At 48.6% G+C, this 24,473-nt stretch overlaps 1 protein-coding gene across 4 annotated transcripts; it reads left to right on the top strand.

The window, feature by feature from the left end:
- The first annotated feature begins 15,182 nt into the window (after positions 1 to 15,182).
- MCRS1 (microspherule protein 1) lies at positions 15,183 to 24,473 on the top strand. Of its 4 annotated transcripts, none has more exons than XR_003511223.1 (15): positions 15,195 to 15,296; positions 16,426 to 16,545; positions 17,054 to 17,192; positions 17,541 to 17,679; positions 18,292 to 18,450; positions 18,598 to 18,707; positions 19,641 to 19,749; positions 20,032 to 20,170; positions 22,358 to 22,433; positions 22,793 to 22,821; positions 22,931 to 23,023; positions 23,211 to 23,293; positions 23,447 to 23,565; positions 23,791 to 23,918; positions 24,038 to 24,473. XR_003511223.1 is itself a non-coding variant. In XM_027542771.1 (15 exons), exons 2-15 carry the CDS (start codon positions 16,536 to 16,538, stop codon positions 24,122 to 24,124), a joined length of 1,389 nt encoding a protein of 462 aa, XP_027398572.1. In that variant the 5' UTR covers positions 15,196 to 15,296; positions 16,426 to 16,535; the 3' UTR covers positions 24,125 to 24,473. The 4 variants fall into 4 exon arrangements, 3 of the variants coding, with proteins under 3 accessions (XP_027398575.1, XP_027398572.1, XP_027398573.1); XM_027542771.1 differs by having other exon boundaries at positions 15,196 to 15,296; positions 23,478 to 23,565; XM_027542772.1 differs by having other exon boundaries at positions 15,196 to 15,296; positions 16,426 to 16,866; positions 23,478 to 23,565.

The raw sequence follows: 24,473 nt of genomic DNA, 5'->3' as shown, positions 1-24,473 counted from the left end.
TTTTCTGTCTCATTGCTAAAACCCACACCTCCCCAACTCATTTTTGGAACCAGGTCCGTGGTTACCAGTTACAGAGGATCCCCCAAATGTTGAGCTTGCCCTCCGGGAGTCGACCCGCCAAGACAGCCATGATTAGTGTCTGGCATGCGTCAGGGCTCAGTAAGTCTTCATTCAGTCAGAGACATGGACAAATATGTAACTGATAATGAGCATCAACACTTAGAACAAAAGAAGATGGTACAAGTCAGAGCCAGGGGTGACCAGGTTGCGGGGGAGAGGGCAAAGACGAGTGTCCTTCTGAGGAGTGAGGACACAGATGGAACAAATGGAGACACGAGTTTCCAAATCTACATGGTGTGGGCTTAGGAGGCCATGTCTGTCTATTGTCTCAATTCAGGTAAGACATGGCTTTGGTTGGTTCACACAGCTTACAAGCAGCGTCCCACCCTCACTCTCCCTTGCACTCAGCCGCCTGCCAGTCTCCCAGCGGCCTCTGCCCGCCCCTTCCGCCTTGTCTCACCCAGCCAGGCCAGGCCTAGGGAGCAGGCACAACCAAATGTTAGCTAGGAAGTCACCCTGTCCTCAGAGGACCCACAGTCCAGTTCTGTTTCTTAGGAAGGGCAGCCATGCTTGCTCCCGGCTTAAGGTTGAAACTTTGGAAGGAAGAGAAGAATATGGGATGCACACAGATGGGCGCTTGACCTGATCTCTGGGCCAGAGCAAGATTTGATTTCTGAGCCACAGCTCTGTGTATCCCAAGGAAGCCTGCTGGAGGGAGGATGGTGAGAGGCACTCCTGATGCAGGTCACACACACTGGACTGCTGGGGCAAGAATGGGCCATTTCTAGCCTTTTGGGTCTATTCTTTCCAGGAGGCCTCACCCATGGTAGCCCTCATGCTAAATATACTTCTTTATAAATAATTTGAAAAGATTTTTATAACTTTGCTTTGGAAATTGACTATGAGTAAGTTGTGGTTTTTTTTTAATGTGCAGTGGGCTGTGACTTCTCAGCAATCATCACCCATAGAGATGAAATCTAACAAGTTTTGTAAATATGAGAACATTTTGAATATTAAATTTGACAGAATAATGAAACTGACAATATTATGTTTTTTGTTGTTGTTCAGTTACTCAGTCGTGTCCGACTGTTTGTAACCCCATGGACTGAAGCACACCACGCCTCCCTGTCCTTCACCATCTCCCGGAGCTTGCTCAAACTCATGTCCAGAGTCAGTGATGCCATCTCATCCTCTGTCACCCCCTTCTCCTGCCTTCAATCTTTCCCAGCATCAGGGTCTTTTCCAGTGAGTCAGTTCTTCACATCAAGTGGCCAAAGTATTGGAGTTTCAGCCTCAGCATCAGTCCTTCTAATGAATATTCAGGATTGATTTCCTTTAGGATTGACTGGCTTGATCTCCTTGCAGTCCAAGGGATTCTCAAGAGTCTTCTCCAACACCACAGTTCAAAAGCATCAGTTCTTTGGCGTTCAGCCTTCCTTATGCTACAACTCTCACATCCATACATGACTACTGGAAAAACCATACCTTTGACTAGATGGACCTTTATTGGCAAAGTAACGTCTCTGCTTTTTAATACGCTGTCTAGGTTTGTCACAGCTTTTCTTCCAAGGAGCAGACATCTTTTAATTTCACGGCTGCAGTCACCATCTGCAGTGATTTTGGAGCCCAAGAAAATAAAGTCCATCACTGTTTCCATTGTTTCCACATCTATTTACCATGAAGTGATGGGACTGGATGCCATGATTTTCGTTTTTTGAATCTTGAGTTTTAAGCCAGCTTTCTCACTCTCTTTCATTTTCATCAAGAGGCTCTTTAGTTCCTCTTTGCTTTCTGCCATAAGGGTGGTGTCATATGAATATCTGAGGTTATTGATATTTCTCCCTGCAATCTTGATTCCAGCTTGTGCTTCATCCAGCCCAGCATTTTGCATGATGTACTCTGCATATAAGTTAAATAAGCAGGGTGACAGTATACAGCCTTGACATACTCCTTTCCCAGTTTGGAACCAGTCCATTGTTCCATGTCCGGTTCTAACTGTTGCTTCTTGACCTGCATACAGATTTCTCAGGAGGCAGGTCAGGTGGTCTGGTATTCCCAACTCTTTAAGAATTTTCCTCAGTTTGTTGTGACTCATACAGTCAAAGGTTTTAGTGTAGTCAATAAAGCAGAAGTAGATGTTTTTCCAGAACTCTCTGGCTTTTTCGACGTTCCAATGGATGCTGGCAATTTGATCTCTGGTTCCTCTGCCTTTTCTAAATCCAGCTTGAACATCTGGAAGTTCTCAGTTCACATACTGTTGAAGCCTGGCCTGGAGAATTTTGAACATTATATAAACATTTAATTACATGTTTTTTTATATTTTTGTGCCAATGACTTTACTCCCTCGACATGTGGGATCTTAGTTCCCAACCAGGGATTGAACCTGTGCTCCTTGCCCTGGAAGCACAGAGTCCTAACCACTGGACCACCAGGGAAGCCCCACCAATGGCATTTTTAAAGGTTTCACATGTTTCCATAGGCTCTTGGCACTGTGCTTAAGGTGCCTGGCAGCCAAACCCACTCTGGTGATGGAGGACTTTGGCTTTTTGGATGTCTTCTCTCAAGCTCTCCAGCAAGCAAGCCGAGTATCTCATAGAGGCTGTGAAGCCAAGAGGATTTCAACCAAGGAGATATATAGATATAGTGTATGATGTTTTTCTGGTATGAAGTTCTTTAATATTATACAAGAGCCTCATTTTTTTTTTCAGAGCAAAGTTGATGTATTCGATCAAATAAGATATTGCCTTCACCCTCAAAAAAACAAAAACAGGGAAGCCAAAATATGAGAAGTAATACTGCTTGGCATATTTCTTGAAGCCAGATTTGGGTGTTGGCCAAAGCTCTGCTTGCATGGCCCATAGTCTCAGGGGTCTCCAGGATGAGGGGTCAACACTAAGGTGGAAGGTGACATGAGAGAAGGGTCTACTTTAGCCCTAACTGTGGCCTTCAAGGAGGTGTTGATGGAGTGAAAAGGACAAAAACCATTTGTAAACAATCAAGACAGAGCCAGGGAGGGGAAAGCTGGGTGGGATCTGGTGTGTCCCATGTGATGGGGAGGCTAACTTAGAAAAAAGTCAGATAAAGGATGAGTATGATTCTATTGTTGGAGGAGTCGTCTTCTCCAAAAAAAATGTGAGCATGGCTAGGACTGGTCTAGTGGAAAAGGTGGACAACATGCATGAACAGATGGTGAATCTGAGCAGAGATAGGAAAGTGTTTAAAAAAATGGAAATGCTAAAAGTGAAAACTGTAATATCAGAGATGAAGAATTCCTTTGGCCAGTTAATCAAGCTGGACAAAAGCAGAGGAAAAAAAATCTGTGAGCTTGAAGCCAGGTCGGGAGAAATTTAAACAAACTGTAACTCTAAGCTAAGGAACAACTGAGCAAACCCAAAGCTAATCACCAAGATATGTAGGACAATGACAAGTGCTCTGACACATGATTGAAGTCCCAGAAAAAGGGAGACAGAACGGGGCAGGAGAAATATTTGAAGAGAGAACCACTGAGAATTTCCCAAATTAACGAAAGAAAACCAACCACAGATCCAAGATTGTCAGAGAACCCCAAACAGGATAAAGAAAAACACACCTAAGTACAGCTTAGTCTAATTGTTGAAACCAAAGATAAGAGAACATTTTGAAGGCAGCCAGAAACAAAAACATTATATAGAAAAGTAAGAAAGAAGTCTTCTCATCAGAGACTGTGCCAGTCAGATGGTTCCTGAGGTCCAGCTGTATCCCTTATAAGTCCACAAGATAACCCAGTGTATTCCAGGACGTCCCCTGTCTAGGGGCTGATATTAGCTTAGGTGGGTTTCGGTTACCTGCAGAAACAGTAATGGGCTGGAACTAGCAGTGTCTCAGCTGAGCAGCGTCCTCCAGGGCATGGGCCCCACTTCTCCATAGCACCCAGTGCCCTCCTCTATACACACCTGGCCCTGAGCTGGCTGGTGATCCTTAAAGACTCCTTATTGGCTGTGAGTTGGGAGGAGGCAGAGAAGGAGAGAAGATCGATACACTAGTCAACTGATCCGAATGCCCCTCAAAGAAGGCCCTGGGATGTGACTACTGCATCAAATTCTTTCCACAGAGGTGACCCAACCTGGAACAACCAAAGCCAAAGGCCCGCTGGTATACCTGTCAGGGCTCTGCTGAGGGCATGGTCATTGCTATTGGCAGTAATGTCTGTGGGGTCAGGAGCAGCTGCCAGTATTTCAGGGTTGCCATGGGGGTCAAGAAGATTCAGGTTTCTTCTCCCATGCCCCTCATTCTAAGAGTCCCTGTGTAGACCTCTGTCGTCTCACTTTCCAGAAGTTCCTTTACTACAGGAGCCACAAGGAGGCAGCAGAGTGCCTGTTTAAGGGCCTCGGCTGTCCTGATAGGGAGAGGATGGAACTGCTGAAGGACGGATGCAGCCAAAGCTGGGTGGAGTTCATCTGAGAAGGTGCTTGGCTGAGTGCAGAGAGTAAATACGATCAATATAGGGAGAGAGACAAGGGATTCCAGACCCATCCTTTGGACATCTGGATCCACTCCTGGTGGCTTCAGCCCAGGGCACTTGATTCACTCACCCCCAGCAGGGTCCCCAACTTTGCAGTTCAGAGATCTGTCCTTATAAATGATACTTCAGTTCAGTTCAGTTCAGTCACTCAGTCATGTCCGACTCTTTGCGACCCCATGAATCGCAGCATGCCAGGCCTCCCTGTCCATCACCATCTCCCAGAGTTCACTCAAACTCATGTCCATCAAGTCGGTGATGCCATCCAACCATCTCAACTGTCGTCCCCTTTTCCTCCTGCCCCCAATCCCTCCCAGCATCAGAGTCTTTTCCAATGAGTCAACTCTTCGCATGAGGTGGCCAAAGTACTGGAGTTTCAGCTTTAGCCATCATTCCTTCCAAAGAAATCCCAGGGCTGATCTCCTTCAGAATGGACTGGTTGGATCTCCTTGCAGTCCATGGGACTCTCAAGAGTCTTCTCCAACACCACAGTTCAAAAGCATCAATTCTTCGGCGCTCAGCTTTCTTCACAGTCCAACTCTCACATCCATACATGACCACTGGAAAAACCATAGCCTCTACTAGACGGACCTTTGTTGGCAAAGTAACATCTCTGCTTTTGAATATGCTATCTAGGTTGGTCATAACTTTTCTTCCAAGGAGTAAGCGTCTTTTAATTTCATGGCTGCAATCACCATCTGCAGTGACTTCAGGTAACTATTTTTTAGGAACTCTGCCAGGAGGCCCTTCCTGAAGACTTCCTCAAATATGTATCACATCCTCATTCATTCAACAAATATCTACTGGGTACCTAATAGGAGGCACTGTTGAAAGCATTGGGATATAGTGCTGAAGAAAAGAGTTTGTTTTTTTAAAGTGATTTCCCAGAACTTTTATTGGGCAAAAATAGACAAAAAATTAGTAAAATACACAGTATGTCAGATGGTAAAAGATACTATGCTGCTGCTGCTGCTAAGTCGCTTCAATCGTGTCCAACTCTGTGCAACCCCATAGAGGGCAGCCTACCAGGCTCCTCCGTCCCTGGGATTCTCCAGGCAAGAACACTGGAGTGGGCTGCCATTTCCTTCTCCATTGAGATGGTGAAGAAACACAAATTTCAGCAGAGGAGTAGGAGTCAAAGTGTCACTCGACCTCCAGGGCATTCCTGAGATTACCATTTAAAATGGGGCGTGTCAGGCCTCACTGAGTTGACATTTGCGTGAAGACTTGGAGATGAAGAAGCAAGCTGTGAGGAAAGGCGCGCAGGCAAAGGGAACAGCCTGAAGTGGGAGCATGCCTGGCATAATAGAGGAATGGCCGGGTCTCCCGTGTGACTGGTGCCAGGTGAGTGAGGGGAGGAGAGTAGCGTGGAAAGTGCTGGAGAATGACTGGAGGACAGGTCACTTAAGGCCTTGTAGGCCACTGTAAGGACGCTTTGTTTTTCACCCTGAAAGAATAGGAGCCATTTTAACTCTGAATAAAATGGGAACCACTGCAGAATTCCAAGCAGAGATGACATAATTGGATCCACCCTTCCAGAACCTCACCGTGGCCACAGGGATGGGAACAGACTGCAGGTGTGGAGGGGGAAACTGACGATTCCCTTTCTATTCAGGAAAGTTTAGTAAAGGAACTCAAATGCTACTCCCCTACCAAGATGCCTCTTCTGATCCTCTGTAAGGTGCCCCCTTCTCCTGGAGGTCCTCTCCATCTTTGCTGATGCATCTCTTCCAGCACTGGTCAGTTTTGTCTTTGTTCCAGAACATTTTTTGTGTTTTTTTTTCTTTTAGTATTTATTTATTTGGCTTAGTTGTGGCATGCATGATCTTTAGTTGCAGCATGTGGGATCTAGTTCCCTGGCTAGGAACCGAACCTGGGGCCCCCTACATTGGGAAGGCAGAGTCTTAGCCACCCTTCCTTAATTGAGCTGCCTTGCTCTTGCCACTGAGGCCTCTTCCAGGCTGCATTTCTGCCTGAGAGCCACATCTCTTTGTGTTAATTCGGTCTGTTAACCATACTACATGACATAGCTTGTCAATGACCTACTAAAGCAGCCTGTCAGAGCTGGCAGGAAGCACATGCCAAACATTGTTTGCCAAAGCTATTGCCTCTGGAGGCTACTGAGAGCAAATTAAATGAGTAATTATTGAGTCCCTAAACATTTATTGAGCACCCACTGTGATGTTATGCTCTGTACCAGGCTGTAAGGGTATAAAAGTCAAAAGGAGCTTACTGCAAAAATAGGATACAGGCTATATGCAAAGCACCAGAGTAATAAAAATATGTAGAAATAGGTCCTTGTCCTCCTAAGGACTTACCATCCACTCATCACTCATTTAGCGATTACTTAATGCACTGTGCTAAGGCTGGATGTGTAATGATGACACTGAGACACAATCTCTTTTCACACTCCACTGTGGAGACAGAGTAGTAAATGGTGGGGATCTAGCTATGTAAACACAGGGTCACACAGAGTCAGACACGACTGAAGCGACTTAGCAGCAGCAGCAGCTCCATAACAAACACAAACACAGTACAGATGCAAAGTCAAAAGGAGAACAAAAGAAAAGGATGTTCACTGCAGAGTCTGGAAAGGCCCTCAGGGCTATGTGGGATTTCAACAGAAAGCTGAAGGATGTATAGAACTAACACAGGTGGCAGGGGTGGAGGACTCCAGGGGAATACAAGGGATTAGAGTATTATGAACATAGAGCATGTTTACGGACCAGAAAGTGGTCGACATGGCTGTAGTTCATCAGTAACAAGCCAGATATTACATGAGCAAAGCTGGGCTGAGATTGGGTTTGGATGAGCTTGAAGGCCAAGCTGATGATTTTCCTCAGCAGGCAGTGGAGAGCCATGGATGATTTTCAAGGAAAGGAATGATGTTACTAGACCTGTGCTGTAGAGAGGCAGGTGTGGCAACATGGAGAAGTTGGAGAATGGATGCAAGGAGACCAGTTAGAGGACTAGTAATGAAGTAAAGGCCCAGCTTTGATTGCACTTACTTATTTGTGCCCGTATTTGTTCACAGACATCTCAATATGTGCAAAATCTTACACTGAAGGTAGGGGTGGAGCAGACAGGGAGAAAAATAAAAATAAGATCTAGTTTATGTTCTTAAGGATATTTTAATCAAGTGAGAGACGTGGACCACTGAAATGCTACCAAAATCTTCCCTTGTTTCTGTCATGTGACACTTGGCTTCCCTCCTGTTCCCCACACCCCTGGCTCTTGTGGGAGTTCATGATCTTCTGCCTGTAGGCCAGGGGTTGCTCCAGTGCCCAGACTCCTCTCCTCATGCCTCAGGACATCCCAGGATGACTTTATCCTCCCTTATGGCTTCAAACATCAGCTCTGTGTTGATGATTCCCAGATGATTCTCCTCTGAGTCCTAGAGCTGTATGCCCAAACACCCAACCGAGGATCTCAATTGGTTGCCCATTGGCACCTCCAACTCAATTCATCTGAATACGTGCTAAGTCACTTCAGTCGTGTCCAGCTCTTTGCGACCCCATGGACTGTACCTAGCCTGCCAGGCTCTGTGTCCGTGGGATTCTCCAGGCAAGAATACTAGAGTGGGTTGCCGTGCCTCCTCCAGGGGATCTTCCTGACTCAGGGATTGAACCTGAGTCGCTTACATCTCCTGCTATAGCAGGCGAGTTCTTGACAGCTAGTGCCCCGTGGAAACCCATATGCAAGTATATTGGGTCAGAAATTATATTCATTTGTAATTTTGGCAAGTACTGACAATTTACAGTTCTACTAGTAACACATTAGAGGGCCTCTTTCTCCATAACCATGCCAAGGGCATATTGTCAAACATTTGAATTTTTGCCTATCTATAGGTGAAAAATGATATTGAAATGTAGTTTCAATTTTCTCGTGTGTGAAGTTGAGTATCTTTTCATATGTCTAAGAGCCATTTATCTTTCCTTTTATGTTAACCATCTTATTTTGTTCTTGTATTTTTGTTCTTTCTCATATTGATTTGAAAGGACTTTGTATATATTAAGCAAATTAGTCCTTTTGTCTATGATATGAGCTGCAAACATTTCCCTCAGTTTGCCATTTGTCTCAGTTTATGGTGTTTTTTGCTCTGCACAAATTATAGATTTTTATGTTGACAGAATTGTCTTTTTTTATGCTTTGGAATTTTGTGCTATTCTATTTTCTCTGCTGTGACATATAAATTTATAATTTTACTATTTTACATTTATTTAAACACAATTGATTCATATAGATTTATTTTAGTGTGAGGAATAGAGATACTTTTTTTTTTCAGGTGGCTACACAATTGTCTCAATACCACTTACCATATAATCCATCTTTCCCCTACTGATAGGCAATGGCACCTTTATTACATGCTAACATTTTAAATGTCTCGCGCCTATTTCTGGACTCTTTGTTCTCTTGATCAAATTGCCTATGCTTGTGCTAGTGTCCTCTGGATTTTACTCTTTTAGCTCTTATTGGTTTAATATCCAATAAAGCTATTCCTCTTTGATTAACTTTCTTTTTCAGAATGCTGTTATTTTTTATGCAAAAATTTCCATATGAATGTTATATTCAGATTATGTAGTCTGATGGTATTTTTATTAGATTGTGTTAAATTTATAGATTAATTTATGGAGAGCTGACGTCTTTATGATAGTGAGTCTTTCTACCCAAAAATAGAATATGCCTTTCCATTTATTCTTCTCTCTTTTTTGTGTTCTTTGATAGTGATTTCAGTTTGGGGCACCTAGATCTAGCACACTGTTAAGATTACTCTAGGTTACTTTTTCCTTGCTACTGTAAATGATATTTTATTCCCATATACTTTCTGATTGGCTATTGTTCGTTGACTTTTTGTGTATAATTTGTACCCACTTTGCTAAAATGTCTTATTTGTATTAGTCATTCAGTTGATATCTTCTGATTTTCCAGTTAGGCTATTAAATCATAAATTAATAATGGTAACTTCACCTCTTCCCTAGTTTTTATATCTCATTCCTTTCTCTTCTGAAATTAGGTAGGCTAATGGCACCCCACTCCAGTACTCTTGCCTGGAAAATCCCATGGACGGAGGAGCCTGGTAGGCTGCAGTCCATGGGGTCACTAAGAGTCGGACATGACTGAGCGTCTTCACTTTCACTTTTCACTTTCATGCATTGGAGAAGGAAATGGCAACCCATTCCAGCGTTCTTGCCTGGAGAATCCCAGGGACAGGGGAGCCTCGTGGGCTGCCGTCTATGGGGTCACACAGAGTCGGACACGACTGAAGCAACTTAGCAGCAGCAGCAGCAGTGTTTCCAAGGCAGTGTTAAATAAAAATAGCCATAGGGGCTATCCTCATGGAATACCTAACTTTAATGGGAATAATTTAGGTGTCCTCATTAAGTGTGATTCTAGTTTTCAGATCGAGATGGAACAAGTCAGATGTTTCATAAAGTTTGCCTGTGATTCTCTACCTTGGGGATTGAAATTTCATTTAAATTCAGCCTGTGTATGAGACTTTTCCTTTGCAGATGGTTTCTCCTCCCTTAGAGAAAGAAAAAAAAAAGTATACAGATATCAAGTAGAGTATATGTTGACTTAAAATGCATTATGATGGGCTTCCCTGGTGGCTCAGTGATAAAGAATTTGTCTGACAATATAGGAAACACAGGTTCAGGTTCGATCCCTAATCTGGGAAGATCCTACATGCCACAGAGCAACTAAGACCATGCCACAACTATTGAGCCTGTGCTCTAGAGCCCAGGAACCAAACTACTGGGGCCTCGGCCACAATGACTGAAGCCCATGCTCCACAACAAGAAAAGCTACCACAATGAGAAGCCTGCACACGCAACTAGAGAGTAGCCCCTATTTGCTGCAACTAGAGAAAAACCAGTGTAGCAACAAAGACCCAGTGCAACCAAAAGTAAATAAATAAAAATTAATTTTTAAAAAATGCATTATGAGTCCAAAGTCATCTTTGTACTGGTCAAAGCTGTATTAAACCTGACTTCCTAAGAAGGTATACTTGAGCCAAGAGCAGTGCAATCCTGTGTCCTCTGAGTGCCCAGAAAGTAGCAGTCTCGGGTGAAAGGAAAACCGATCCTGCTCTAATGGAGGGGAATGTTATCAGACACTGGGTCCAAGACTGACCACCTGGCAGGAGACACTAGGACCCAAGCTCTAAGATCAGTACCAACAGCTAACATTTTATAAGCATTTGCTATATATGACCTACTTGTTTATGCAGAGTGATTTATTCCTCAGAACCATCCTATGAAGTGGATACTATTATTTCCCAATATGATGAAACTGAGGCAAAGAAATATAACTTCTCAAGGTCATAAGATAGTAGGTGAGATAATTAAGGTTTAAAACCAGGCAGAGTCTGGGAATTCCCTGGTGGTCTAATGGTTAAGGCTCTGAGTTTCCACTGTGGGGGCGGTGGGGGGCACAGGTTAGATCTCTGGTCAGGGAACTAAGATCCCATATGCCAAACGGCCAAAAAAATAAAATGAAATAAAATTGGACAGAGCCTCTATTCTGCTTTTTAAAAAACATTTTTAAGACTTATTTATTTTTTGGCTGTGGTAGGTCTTTGTTGCTGCGCACAGGCTTTCTCCAGTTGCAGCGAGCAGGGGCTATTCGCACTGAGCCCTGCGCAGGCTTCTCATTGCAGTGACTTCTCATGTTGTGAGCACAGGCTCTAGAGCACAGAGGCTTCAACAGTTGCAGCCTGCAGGCTCTGGAGCGCAGGCTCAGCAGTTGTGGTGCACGGGCTTAGTTGCCCTGCAGCATGTGGGATCTTCCCAGACCAGGGATCGAACCCGCATTGTGAGATGGATGCTTAACCAGTGGACCACCAGGGAAGCCCAGAACCTTAACCACCATGTCCTAATCCCTCAGATGAAGGAACCTGGGGCCCTGAGCAAAGATTCAGGAGAAACCATGATCATTGCCCCCATGGCCGGGCCACATCTGTCCTGGGGAGGATGCTGTACTGTGAACGATTACTTTGGAGCCAGGGACAGCTAACTGGAGGTTAGATGACTGGTGCTACTACTAACTTTTCTTTTTATGCACACTCTTCTTTTTGTTCCTTTGCTGGCTCCTTCTCTTATTATTCAGTAGCTCAGTTGTGTTCAACTCTTTGACCCAATGAACTACAGCATGGCAGGCTTCCCTGTCCTTCACTATCTCGTGGAGTTTGCTCAAATTCACATCCATTCAGTGGGTGATACTATCAAACCATCTCAACTTCTGCCGCCCTCTTCTCCTTTTGTCTTCAATCTTTCCCAGCATCAGGGTTTATTCCAGTGAGTTGGCTCTTTGCATCAAGTGGCCAAAGTATTGGAGCTTCAGCCTTAGTATCAGTCCTTCCAATGAATATTCAGGGTTGATTTCCTTTAGAATTGACCGGTTTGATCTCCTTGTTGTCCATGGGACTCTCAAGAGTCTTCTTCAACACCACAATTTGAAAGCATCAATTCTTCGGTGCTCAGCCTTTTTCATGGTCCAACTCTCACATGCATACATTACTACTGGAAGAACCATAGCTTTGTCTATATAGACCCTTGCTAGCAAAGTGATGTCTCTGCTTTTTAATACACTGTCTAGGTTTGTCATAGCTTTCCTTCCAAGGGGCACGCAAAATCTGTCACTGCTTCCACTTTTTCCCCTTCTAGTTGCCATAAAGTGATGGGACCAGATGCCAGGATCTTATTAGTTTTTTGAATATTGAGTTTGAAGCCAGCTTTTTCACTCTTCTCTTTGACCCTCATCAAAGGGCTCTTTATTTACTCTTCACTTTCTGCCATTAGAGTGGTGTCATCTGCATATCTGAGGCCCCTTCATGGATCACAGCCTTGTCATAGAGAAAGGGCTTGCATAACTCAATGAAGTTATGAGATATGCTGTGCAGGACTACCTAAGACAGACAGGTCATAGTGAAGAGTTCTGACAAAACGTGGTCCACTGGAGAAGGAAATGGCAACCCACGCCAGTATTCTTGCCAGAAGAACCAGAACAGTATGAAGAAGCAAAAAGATATGACACTGGAAGATGAGCACCACCTCCCGCCCAGGTCGGAAGATGTCCAATATGCTACTGGGGAAGAGCAGAAGGCAATTACTAGCAGCTCCAAGAAGAATGAAGCAGATGGGCCAAAGCAGAAACGATGCTCAGTTGCCTTTGTGTCTGGTGGTGAACGGAAAGTCTGAAGCTGTAAAGAACACTGTTGCATAGGAACCTGGAATGTTAGTTCCATGAATCAAGTAAATTGGACATGGTCAAGCAGGAGACGGCAAGATTGAACATGGACATCTTAGTAATTGTGAACTAAAATGGATGGGAATGGGTTCCTCCTCTACCTTACCTTAAATGTTGGAATCCCCAACACTTAAGCTTATGGCTAGACCATAAAGTTTATTCCAAGGATGATGGAGAATTTTGAGCAGAGGCTTGACTACATGGATTTCCATTTTGAAGGGAATACTCTAGCTGCTATAAAGAAACTGGAGGAGAGGTGGTAAAGATGAAAGCTGGGAGACTAGTTAGGGAACTCTTGCAATAGTCCAAGTGGGAGACGATGAATCCAGGGGATTTGGGTCAGGAAACAGTGGAGAAGCTGGTGAGATATGACCAGCTGGATATATTCTAAAGACAGGGTGGGAGGGGTTGTCTAGTATCCATCCAGTTACTCAGGCCAAAAATCTAGATCTTATCCTTGATTTTTCCTTTTCCCTCATATCCCAAATCCAACCCATCAGCAAGCCCCTGTGGTTCTACCTCCAAAATACACATCAAAGTTACTATGTCTGTCCATTTTCACTGCCCCCACAACCCAGCTAAACCACCTGAGTTTACCTCTTATTTGGATCGATACAGTAGCCTCTTCTCTATTCTCTCTGCTTCCTCTTACTTCCCTACAATCCATTCTCCACAAGCAGGCAAACGGATCATTTATAAAACTAAATCATATTACAGAATGGATGCTTTTGCATCTTTTAAGGACTTTCTAATGCAATAAAAATAAAGGCCAAGGGGACTCCTTACTGGTCCAGTGGTTAAGACTCCATGTTGCCACTGCAGGGGGCACAGGTTTGATCCCTGGTTAGGGAACTAAGATCCTCCATGCCGTGTGATGCAACCAAAGTAAATAAATACAGTTTATATATATATATATATATATATATATATATATTTTTTTTTTTTTTTTAAGAAAAAAGGCCAAAATTCATACCATGAACCACAAGGCCTAAAATGACCTGCCCTGATGACCTCTCTGTTCTCATCTCCTCCTTCTCTCTTTTTCTTGATCATCTTGCTCCAGCCACACCAATCTCCATCCTGTTCCTCAGTCTCTCCAAATTCTTTTCTGCTTTGGAGCTATGCTGTCCCCGCTGACTAGGCCATCTTACCCCAGCTCTTTGCCCAACTGACCCCTTATCAAATGTCAAATCTCAATTCAACCCTCATCTCCTTAGAGACCTCTGTGATGACTCTCACCTAGTATAGCTACTATGCTGTATTTAATATAGTCCATCACATCTTGTATCAGAAAATACAATCTTTCAGGGGAAATACAGTAGGTTAATGCTCATTAAGCAAGATCACAAATGAACAGGGGACTCTTGTCCCCTGAGAGTGTATGAAGGCTACCATACCCTCAGGGCCGGAAGGCCCAGCCTCCCATCTAACACTTGAATCACGTGGCAATATTCATGTGAGGAGTACTTGACACCTACACTGAGGAGTCCCACCTAGCTGCTAGACAGCTTTGGAATTGTACTTTTCTTATTCTGAGCTGCAGTATGTTTCTTTAGAGCTATTACACTTCTGTGTCCCTCCAAGGGAGCATGAAACAAATAGAAACTCTCTTTTAGAGGACAGTCTTTTTGGTTTCTCAAGGCACCTCTCACACCCTCAAACGCCCAACTTTTCCTGTAGGCTTGTCCTCCCATCTTCAGGGCTTCTCCTCTGAAGGTGCTTCCGCGGGTCGTCTTACCTCCCAGGGCCAACAGCTCCCTCCAGCAATCCAGGCGTGGTGGGGCCGACTGGATGGGCACTTCTTCTCCCAGGGCCTCTACTCTCTTTCTCTCTCTCTCTCTCTCTCTCTCTCTCTTTGGCCTCTGCTTTCTAGAGCCGCGGTCCACAACTCTCCATCCTTTCGTTAGACATCAACCTCCCGGCCCCTTCTATATGCCACATCTCTCCGGCTGGAGGGAGCTCCTCAACATCGTCTCCTCATATTGTGCCTAGCACAGGCCTGCCACAGAGTAGTTTCTCTAAAACCGCTGGTGGAATCAAACAATCTATAAGTGCTCCTGGGAAACTATCAGAATCCTAGATCTCTAGCAAGGCGGCAAAATTCGGAAGCCGAAATCTAGTAGCTGTGCGGCCCCACCCTCCGGCCCACCCTCTCCCAAGATTGCCTCACCTAGCTGCTCAGGCTATCCCGCTCCAACTCTCGCCTTTCCCTTTAATCACTTCCTCCAACTTGGGGCCTATAATACCTGATGTCTCCCAATAAGGTGTTTCAATTAGGAAAGACTTTAACTTCTGCTGATACACAAAACGGTAATATCGTCGGTACCATGGCCACGCCCCTTTACTTAACGTAGTCGGGGCGAACCGGAAGGGATTGCTCAACCCTTAGTTCGTAGACCCGGAAGTAGACGAACCTCACGGAAGCCGGCCTTGGCCCTGCGGCTGCTGCCGTCGCCGCGGAGAAAGTGTTGGAACTGGCAGCCTAGGAATGGTGAGACTTCGCGGTTCGCCTTTGAGGATTCTGAGGAGAGTTGGGGGTGAAATGGGGTTTCCCAGAATGCTGCCGGGTACGATCCCCCCAGGTTTGGGGCCCCGCCCCGGTAGCGCCCCGAAAATCTGCGCATGCGTGGGCCGGACCGGGCCAGAATCTGGTCCGAGAAGTTACGCATGCGCAAAGGTAGCATGCCAAAGGTGGGGTGAGAATTAGCCTGGGAGTTGACTCCCTTCCCCCGCCACCGGCCCCTGGGGCTTGAATCAAGGCTCCGAGAGCATCAGGGTTCATTCGGCGCTTTGCTTTTGAGTTGCAGTACTGACTTCACCACTTGTATCCCGAGCCCCTGAAACAGACCCGGACAAATTCCCTACTTTGGGTGTGCATTTGGCGGGGAGAACGAAGGGCGGAGGGCCAGAGAAGGAAGGGGACGCAGACCCTGCCTCAGTGTAACGGCGGCATCGGGCTATTCACCCTTTCCCCAAGTGGCTGAACTCCCAACCGTATCCGATGGAGCGGTTTGACGAGCGCTTCCTGGTCAGAAGCGTCCCTGATCAGGAGGGGCAGGACCGGATAGTCCCCAGCACCTGAGTTCTCCGGGTCTTAGGCGAGGGTCCCCCAGACGGCGGTTGATGTTTGCTCAGTGACCAAGCCGCGTTTTTCAACTTCCACGAAGTAACGCCCTCTAAATCTTTACCCAAAGCTTCAAATGAAAAAAAAAAAAGGTAGACTGGTTGGAGTCCTATCTCCTTTTCCTTTCCCGTGCTTTGGACTGGGAGGGGAGCTGAGTGGGCAGCTGACAAAGCAGAAGTGAGCCAAGAATCTTTTGTTTCTTGCTAGTTTGGAGTCAAGGCCCTTCACCTAGGGGCTGTTAGTAGAATTAGAGGGGTTTGTGAACTTCCTGAAATGTGTACATTTTTCTAGGGTCCCTAGCTTTTATCACTGTCTCAGAGATGTTGGTGACCTTCAAAAGGCTACTGGTTTATTAGGGTCATATTGGCAGAATATATTGTGTCTTTTCTGGTGTTTTTGCTAGCTTATGGGATGCTGAGGACCAGTTCCAGTATAAGGAGGTGAGGCTGGCCAGATGGAAATCTGAGCCTCAGGGAGCCTCATTTCTCCTTTGCAGAATCTCCTCTCGGCCTCTAAGCTCACCTGGTCAGAATCCTTGGATGAGCCTGTGGGACCCTTCCTTCTAGCCCTGTGGTTTGGAACCAGTGGCTTTGGGACTGTAAGAGGATGGACAAAGGTAGTATGAGGCCGGGCCAGCTCCCCAAACGCTCAGGCGCCAAGCATCTGCTGATTCCACCCCGTGCCTGGCACGTGTGTCTTTCGGTCCTGGCTGGGCATTGCCACCTCCCCCTGGGCCAGCACCACCCACGTACCTCTCGGCAGAGGCCACAATTGACTGACTTTCTGTTGAGCTGCTGCTCTTTGGCATGGCTGCATTTTGATGGCAGAGGGAGCAGTTATGCCCAGAGCCCGGTGTGTCGGCATCACCAGTCTGACCTGAGCACCATGTGCTGCACGACATGACACGTGGCACCGGGAGAACTGCCCAGCGTGGAAGGTCTGGGCCCAGATGGGACTGGATGGCCAAGGAACTCCCACCTTAAAACCTCAAATGTGAAGGAGGCAGGGGAGGGACCAAGAGGGCTGGCTGGGAAAGGGGGGCTGAGGAGGGGTCCCCTGTGCAGAGGCTCAAGGCTCTGCTTGGCAATTAGGAGCTCTGACTTCACCACTTCTCTTTTTTCTAGATTCTCAGGGGCTGCTAGATTCATCCCTCATGGCATCGGGCACTGCCAGCCGCTCAGAGGATGAGGAGTCACTGGCAGGGCAGAAGCGGGCCTCCTCTCAGGCCTTGGGAACCATCCCTAAACGGAGAAGCTCCTCTAGGTAATAAGGATTTGAAGGGCCAGAAACTGAGACTGCAGCATGCCTTCACCCCTGCACCCCTCTGGGGCCTGCGTTGGCAGAGGCTTGTGCTTTTCCTGACCTTACTGAGTATCTCCTTGAGACTGACCAAGGGAGGGAGATCTTAGGTCTTTGATGTGAAGTCTTTGTAGTGTGGTACCCTGTCATCTCAGAGGGGTGGAGCATAGAGGTTCCATGCCTCGACCACTGAGCCAGAGCAGTGAGCACTCTGACTGCTGGGAACCTGCTCTTCTTTGGAGGCTGGGTGTGGGTGAGTGGGTACTGGGGGTGGGGCGTGGAGAGCTCACTGAGTAGGTTCACTCTTCACAGGTTCATCAAGAGGAAGAAGTTCGATGATGAGCTGGTGGAGAGCAGCCTGGCTAAGTCCTCTACCCGGGCGAAGGGGGCCAGTGGGGTGGAACCAGGGCGCTGTTCGGGGAGCGAACCTTCCTCCAGTGAGAAGAAGAAGGTGAGGATTGGGAGAATGGGGAGTAGCAGGGGGTGGGGGCCAGTGCCAGATTTCGTGTTTCCCCACAACCTCCGCCAGCTGGCAAGAGCCCTGCAGAGGAGGCTTGTGAGAGGATCAAGCCGCCCCAGCCCCAACCTTAGATGCCTCCCTCCTGGGAGCCCATCTCACTACTCCCGCTTTCTTGCTGCATACCCCCCACCACCACCACCCTGTCAGCGCATCCTGTATCACATTCTGTGTGGGAGGCATAGAGCGTGCATCTATTCTGGGAGCAGACAGCCTGTTCCCAGCATTGCTGGGTGTAAAAATAACCCCCAGGTGGCATTGCTCTGGCCCCAGACACTGTACCAGCAAGAGTGTTTTCCTGGTATCCTCCCCACCCACCCTCCACACCGGGGCTGGGGGCACCATCACCAAAAAGAAGACCCCATATGGTCTAGGACTGTGTAGAAGTACTTTGATGGGGGCGGGAACGGGGAGGGGCTGGTATTAGAAAGCTGAGCTCCCTGCCTGTGGCTTCTTGTTGGGTGGGGCTGTACAAAGCTCTGGGTCTGAAACCCCAGCTGCCCTGGTGCCAGCTCTGAGCTCACTCTACTCCTGCCCTCTGCCCAGGTGTCCAAGACCCCCAGCACACCGGTGCCACCCAGCCCTGCCCCAGCCCCTGGACTCACCAAGCGTGTGAAGAAGAGCAAACAGCCGCTGCAGGTGACCAAGGACCTGGGCCGCTGGAAGCCTGCGGACGACCTCCTGCTCATCAGTGCCGTGCTGCAGGTAGTGCTTCCTACCACAGGGGTCTTGTTCCCTTTTCCCCACTGCTGCCAGTTCTCAGCCCCCAGCTAGCCTGGCAGTGTCTGGAGGTGGCATGGGAGGGTATTTCCCAGTTCCAAAGCTGGAACAAACTGCTCTGGGGTCTTGCAGACCAATGACCTGACATCTGTCCACCTGGGTGTGAAGTTCAGCTGCCGCTTCACCCTGCGGGAAGTCCAGGAGCGCTGGTATGCCCTGCTCTACGATCCTGTCATCTCCAAGTGAGTGAGCTGGCCCCGGTGGCAGCACGGTACTGGGGACACCAGGATTTGGTTCTGGAACAGAAAGAATTGTACAAGGGAGGGGGCTGGGAGGCATGGCTCCCTGGGGCCTGGAATTCTCTGAGATGATACCAAGACCTCCCAGGCTTTGGGGGGAAGCTTCTTCCCGATATCAACCTTGCTAGTCCAGGCTGGATGCTGAGAAAAAGGGCCTGGAAGCCGAGGAAGTAGCACTAGAGAAAACACCAGAATGAATGCTGGGAGCCCTGTCTTACTGCCATATGCATGGTGGTTTAGGGCGGTCCCCTTCAGCTTTCCCACACTGACCTCCCACAGTTTCTTCCTTCATAAGAAGTGGTTGGAACAGAAGAACACCAGGGTCCCTTCTAGTTCTAGCAGTCCAAGTTCCAGATACACCTGTGCACACGCACAACACACACACTTCCTCCTCGGGCACTTCATTTGACGTTATCAGAATAATGCTTAACATCCATCTTCTACCCCACAGACACTGGTGCCACTTAAGCTATAGCCACAGCCCTGATACACCAGGAAATGCGCAGGGCGTGGTTTGGGGAAGAGGAGGTGTCTAGTGGGTGGCCGCTTTAGCCAAGTAAGGGCGAAGGTCTTGGGGCAGGAACAGCCACTGGTCTTAGGATTGCCCTCAGGACTGGCCTCTAGGCAGCTGTGCCCTTGAGTCTCCTCGCAGGGTTGAGCACAGGAGCCTGAGTTTTCTGAATTGCCTGTTCACGTTTTTGACAAACCCACGAGGCCACAGGTGCCTTGCTCATGACCCTCGGGCTCTTCTGTTGAGGGCCTGGATCTTTGAGTTGTGGATCGCAAAGGCCTGCAGGCTTTGAAGAAGTAGGAACCCCAGATTGTTTGACACCATGTCTTCAACCCTGCCGTGCTTTCTGTCTCCTTTCTTCCCAGGCTGGCCTGCCAGGCCATGAGACAGCTGCACCCAGAGGCCATTGCAGCCATCCAGAGCAAGGCACTGTTTAGCAAGGCTGAGGAACAGCTGCTGAGCAAAGTGGGATCGGTAAGGCTGAGGGCCAGTAAGGCTAGAGGGTAGGGTGGGAACCAGTCACCTGGAAAACTGACTGCAGGGAGGCTGTACTGCCTGGGGACCTACCCTGCAGACACATGGACACCTGCAGGGCCTCTGGACGGGGTCCTCTGGGAGAGCCAAGCCTGGCTCCTGGCTGGCAGGAGCTGTCACTTTTTCCATCTCCTGATGGGGACTGGGGCAGGGGGCTCAGATGGTGAGGCAGGGGCAGGACAAGGAAACCCTGATGCCCAGAGCATACTCCCTGCCCTCCAGACCAGCCAGCCCACCTTGGAGACCTTCCAGGACCTGCTGCACAGACACCCCGATGCCTTCTACCTGGCCCGTACTGCCAAGGCTCTGCAGGCCCACTGGCAGCTCATGAAGCAGTATTACCTATTGGAGGACCAGACAGGTAACTGGGCCCAGGATCTGGCAGCGTGGGGGTGCGTATGTATGAGTGTGGAGGGGGCTGGATGCAGCCGCCCTCAGTGCCTTGTAACAAATACTCAGTGGTTCCCAGGGTCTTGTTCACCTCTTTTTGCAGCAGAAACCACTTCCAAAGGGAGGGAGCATGGCTGGAATGGTCTTGATGGTAAAGGTAGCCAGAATTGCCTAGAATCCTGAGCAGAAAGACTGAACAAAGGGTCTCCCACTTCTCGATTAGTTTGCTTTTTTGACATGTTTGACAATTACATAAATACCACGTTAATATTTTCTTCATGAGTAACTTTCAAACTTGAGTAAAATGCAAAAGTCTCTTTCGGTGCTCACCCTCCCCCCTTTCCTTCCTTGGAGATAAAGACCTTTTTCTCTAAGCCTTTCTGTCCTTTCCCTCTCTCCACTTTCCTCCCACCAGGCTGTGGGGCTGCCTTCAGGCCACTCAGAAATCCCCGCGGGGGCTTCACACCCAGGCTGCCTGTCTTTCTCTTTCCCAGGGGTCGGAATGCTCTCCAATCGCTCTCTTCCCTTGCCAACAAGACACTCACTCTCCTAATGAGTATTAGGAAAGTGGTCCGATTGGATGGGAAGAAACTCTTCAGTTGGATTTAAGATTCAGGGTCAGACCTGCATAGTCCGAGCACACTTTACTCTCGCTTCTTAAGTACTATTGCGTGTTGGCTGCCATGTAGTGGTTCACACTGATCTGAAAATCAGGCCGTGGTTCTGCCCTTCACCCTACTCACTAGGTCTTGTAGCTTCTGGATAATAGAAGATTCCTACCAGAGGATTTTAGGAAATCTTGTCAGGAGAGGCCCCATCTTCTCTTCCTGAGGATCTTTGAATTCAGTATGCAGTGCGCCACCTCCTTTATTCCTGCAGCTTCCAGATCTCTGCTGCTCGCCCAGGCTCAGCTGTCACTGACCTCCCACAGAGAGAGCAGACACCGGATAAAGTTTATTTTTGCTGCTACAGCTAGCTCCTTTGTCACTCTTTTGAAAGTTATCTTGTGTAAATTTGCTAACGTAAAGGTATAACTTTTCAAGAGTCATGTTTTGTGAGTATTTGATTTCTTGGCTATTTGGTGCTTGGAGTCTCTAGCAATAGGGAGCATAAATTGCTTACTTTTCAAGTCAGCTGGGTGTTAGGTTGGTAGGATTCAGGCAGCTGTGGCAGGGTGACTGCCCCAGCCCCATCTCCCACCCAGTCTGGACTAAGGTGACGGCGGCGGGGGGAGAGGCGGTAGTGATGGAGCATTTGTGGCTGCTGTACAGCCCCCCTGTTGCTTCCCCAGCAGTGATGACATCTCAGGGGTTGTCAGGCTCCTAAGCCAGCAGTTTCACTAGCTAGTGGAGCTCTTGCTGAGCAGACATTGCAATCCTAGGAACCACTGACCATGAAGCAGGAATTCTCAGATTTGGGGACCCTAGCCCTTTCTACATTTTGACCACAAAGAACTGAAAAACTTCCATAAAACTTTTTCATTAAAAAAAAGTCAGTATTTATCCTATTATCTGGTGGATATCTGACTACATTTGATTGTATTCCATTTCTATTTTTTGGAAAGAAAAGGCATTTCATGGCCTGTTAACCCGTCATGACCCACAGTTTGAAAACACTGGCTTTAAGGCTCCCTTCTGACACCTCCTGAATGAGACTTGACTGTCCTGTGCCTCTCAGCTCCTTGTGGCAGGAAATGTTTGGAGCATGTGATGTAGTATAGGGAGCAGTTTAGACTTGGAATCAGGAAAGCAACCTTGATTTCTGATTCTGTCCTGAACTCAAGTCACAGAGCTTAACCCGCCCTCTGTTTGCTCGTCTGTAACGTACAGCTTGTAGTCGTGCCTTCCCTGCACAGAGCAAGTTCTGTAAGCGGGAACTCTTCGCACACTGAGAGAGCGCACAAAGGTCAGCTTTCATTCCCTGCACTTTCTAGAACCACCTCTGCCCCAGCTAACCCTGGGATGCTCTGTGCCAGAGTAGCACGCAGTCTGATCTGCACGCACTCGTTACCCGTGTCCAGGTCGCTGTTGTTGATTTCAGCGCGAGGCCGTCCCCACAGGGCTCTCCCTACAGTTTGTCCCATTTGCTCATTGTCTGCCCAGCGTCTCGGGGGTGAGTGGGAGCATTGGCACTGACCCTCCCTCCGTCCTTCGTTCAGTGCAGCCGCTGCCCAAGGGGGACCAAGTGCTGAACTTTTCCGACGCAGAGGACTTGATTGATGACAGTAAGCTCAAGTGAGTGGCTGGGGTCACAAGCAGGGCACAGAGAGCCGTGTGTCCCCCAAGGACTCCCAAGGCAGCTCCCGCACCACCCAGCCCTGCCTCTCACTGCAGAGCATGGAGCCCAGCCCATATTCGGCCTGGAGTCCCAGCTGCAGCTGTTGGTGCCTGGTCTCCCTGCTAAGCCCTCCTTACCCCAACCTCCACCCTTTGTACATGACCCCTACTCCAGGGAAGGAGGCTCGGCTGGGACCAGAGGAGCAGCCTACAGGGCCGCTGGGCTGCGGGACCCTAGTGAGCCAAATAGTACCTAATAGTGATGGCAGGTAAGCTTGAATTGGAGCTTGATTCATCCTTCTCTTCTCGCCCCCCAGGGACATGCGAGATGAAGTCCTGGAACATGGTGAGCGTGCCCTGGTGGGAACGTTGAGGGGGTGGGAGCTCCTGCTGGAACAGAAAGGAATAGTACCAGGTGCCGGTGACCTCACCCCTTACACCCCACCTCACCCCAGAGCTGACCGTGGCTGACCGGCGCCAGAAACGGGAGATTCGGCAGCTGGAACAGGAACTCCATAAGTGGCAGGTGCTGGTAGATAGCATCACAGGTGAGGAGTCCGGGGGGCCAGCAAGCTCGCGCTCCCACTCCCTTCACCACACCTCGAGCACCCTGGTTGCTGGGCTGGCCTTACCCTCCTCTCCTAGACCTGCAGCTCCTTTCCCTCAGGGGATCCTGGCCTGGTTCCCTGCCTTCCACAGTGGGGCTCTTCTCTGACACGAACTGCTCTCCCCCAGGCATGAGCTCCCCAGACTTCGACAACCAGACCCTGGCAGTGCTGCGGGGCCGCATGGTGCGGTACCTGATGCGCTCTAGAGAGGTGAGGCCAGCCCAGCCCTCCCTGTCCTCGTCCCCATCCCCACACCCCCTTGCGAGGTTCCCCCCCTGTTGATCTTCCCCTCACAGCCCTTTCTATGTCTGGTCCTGATCTCTCATCTTTCCCTGGCCTGTGTGGACCCCTCCCGTTCCTCAGGTCCCAGCCCTCACCTGCCCCATTTTCCCAGATCACCCTCGGCAGAGCGACCAAGGACAACCAGATTGATGTGGACCTGTCCCTGGAGGGTCCGGCCTGGAAGATCTCCCGGAAGCAAGGTATCTGCAGGAAGCAGCATGAGGAAGTCCCTCCAGCCCCGGGACTTGACCTCCATGGGAACCTTGGGGACAGACAGGGGCTGAGGAGCTGGCATTTTAAGATCCCTAACTTAGGGGTGCTGGGTGCCTTGTAGTGTCCCCAGGAAGCAGAGGGTACATGTGGGTTTCAGACCCTTTTCTAGCTTCCCTCATCCCATCATAGCCCTTTCCTTTCTTTTCCCATAGGTGTCATCAAATTGAAAAACAATGGTGATTTCTTCATTGCCAATGAGGGCCGGCGGCCCATCTACATTGATGGACGGCCTGTGCTGTGTGGCTCCAAGTGGCGCCTTAGCAACAACTCAGTAGTGGAGGTGAGCTGGGGAGAGGTGGAAAGGCCACAGTGAACCCTGGGGTGTGGTGAGCCAGAGTGTAGGCCTGGCCCTAGCCTGACTCACCTCCATCCTCAGCCACCCTTCTCTCCTGCCCACAGATTGCCAGCCTGCGATTTGTCTTCCTTATCAACCAGGACCTCATTGCCCTCATTCGGGCCGAGGCTGCCAAGATCACACCACAGTGAGGAGTGGCGGTGGGACCCATGGGCTCTCTCTGGCCTCAGTGTCCCCTGCCATCCCAGCCCCTGGAGCTGGAGACTCAGGCTCTTGGAGAAACCAGAGTGGGCAGCGGGAGACTCGGCTCCTGGCCCCTCGATCTGAGCCTCTGCGGGAGGGTGGGGCTGGCCCTGGGGAAGCACCTGAGGCTGGGACCCTCAGCTTCCTTAGTGCCAGAGCCCATCCTTCTCTCTGCAGACGATCCTGCCCTTTCCCCCAGATTCCCGCCTTTGCTCCCTGTCTTCAGCTGATTATTAATAGCTTCAGACTTTTCTTTTATTATTTTTCTTTTGTAAATACAAAGCACTGAGTTCCAAA

Source organism: Bos indicus x Bos taurus, chromosome 5, assembly GCF_003369695.1.
Source record: "Bos indicus x Bos taurus breed Angus x Brahman F1 hybrid chromosome 5, Bos_hybrid_MaternalHap_v2.0, whole genome shotgun sequence".
NCBI lineage: Eukaryota > Metazoa > Chordata > Mammalia > Artiodactyla > Bovidae > Bos > Bos indicus x Bos taurus.
Note: the sequence above shows the minus strand (reverse complement) of the source record. Positions and strands in the feature narration are given on the sequence as shown.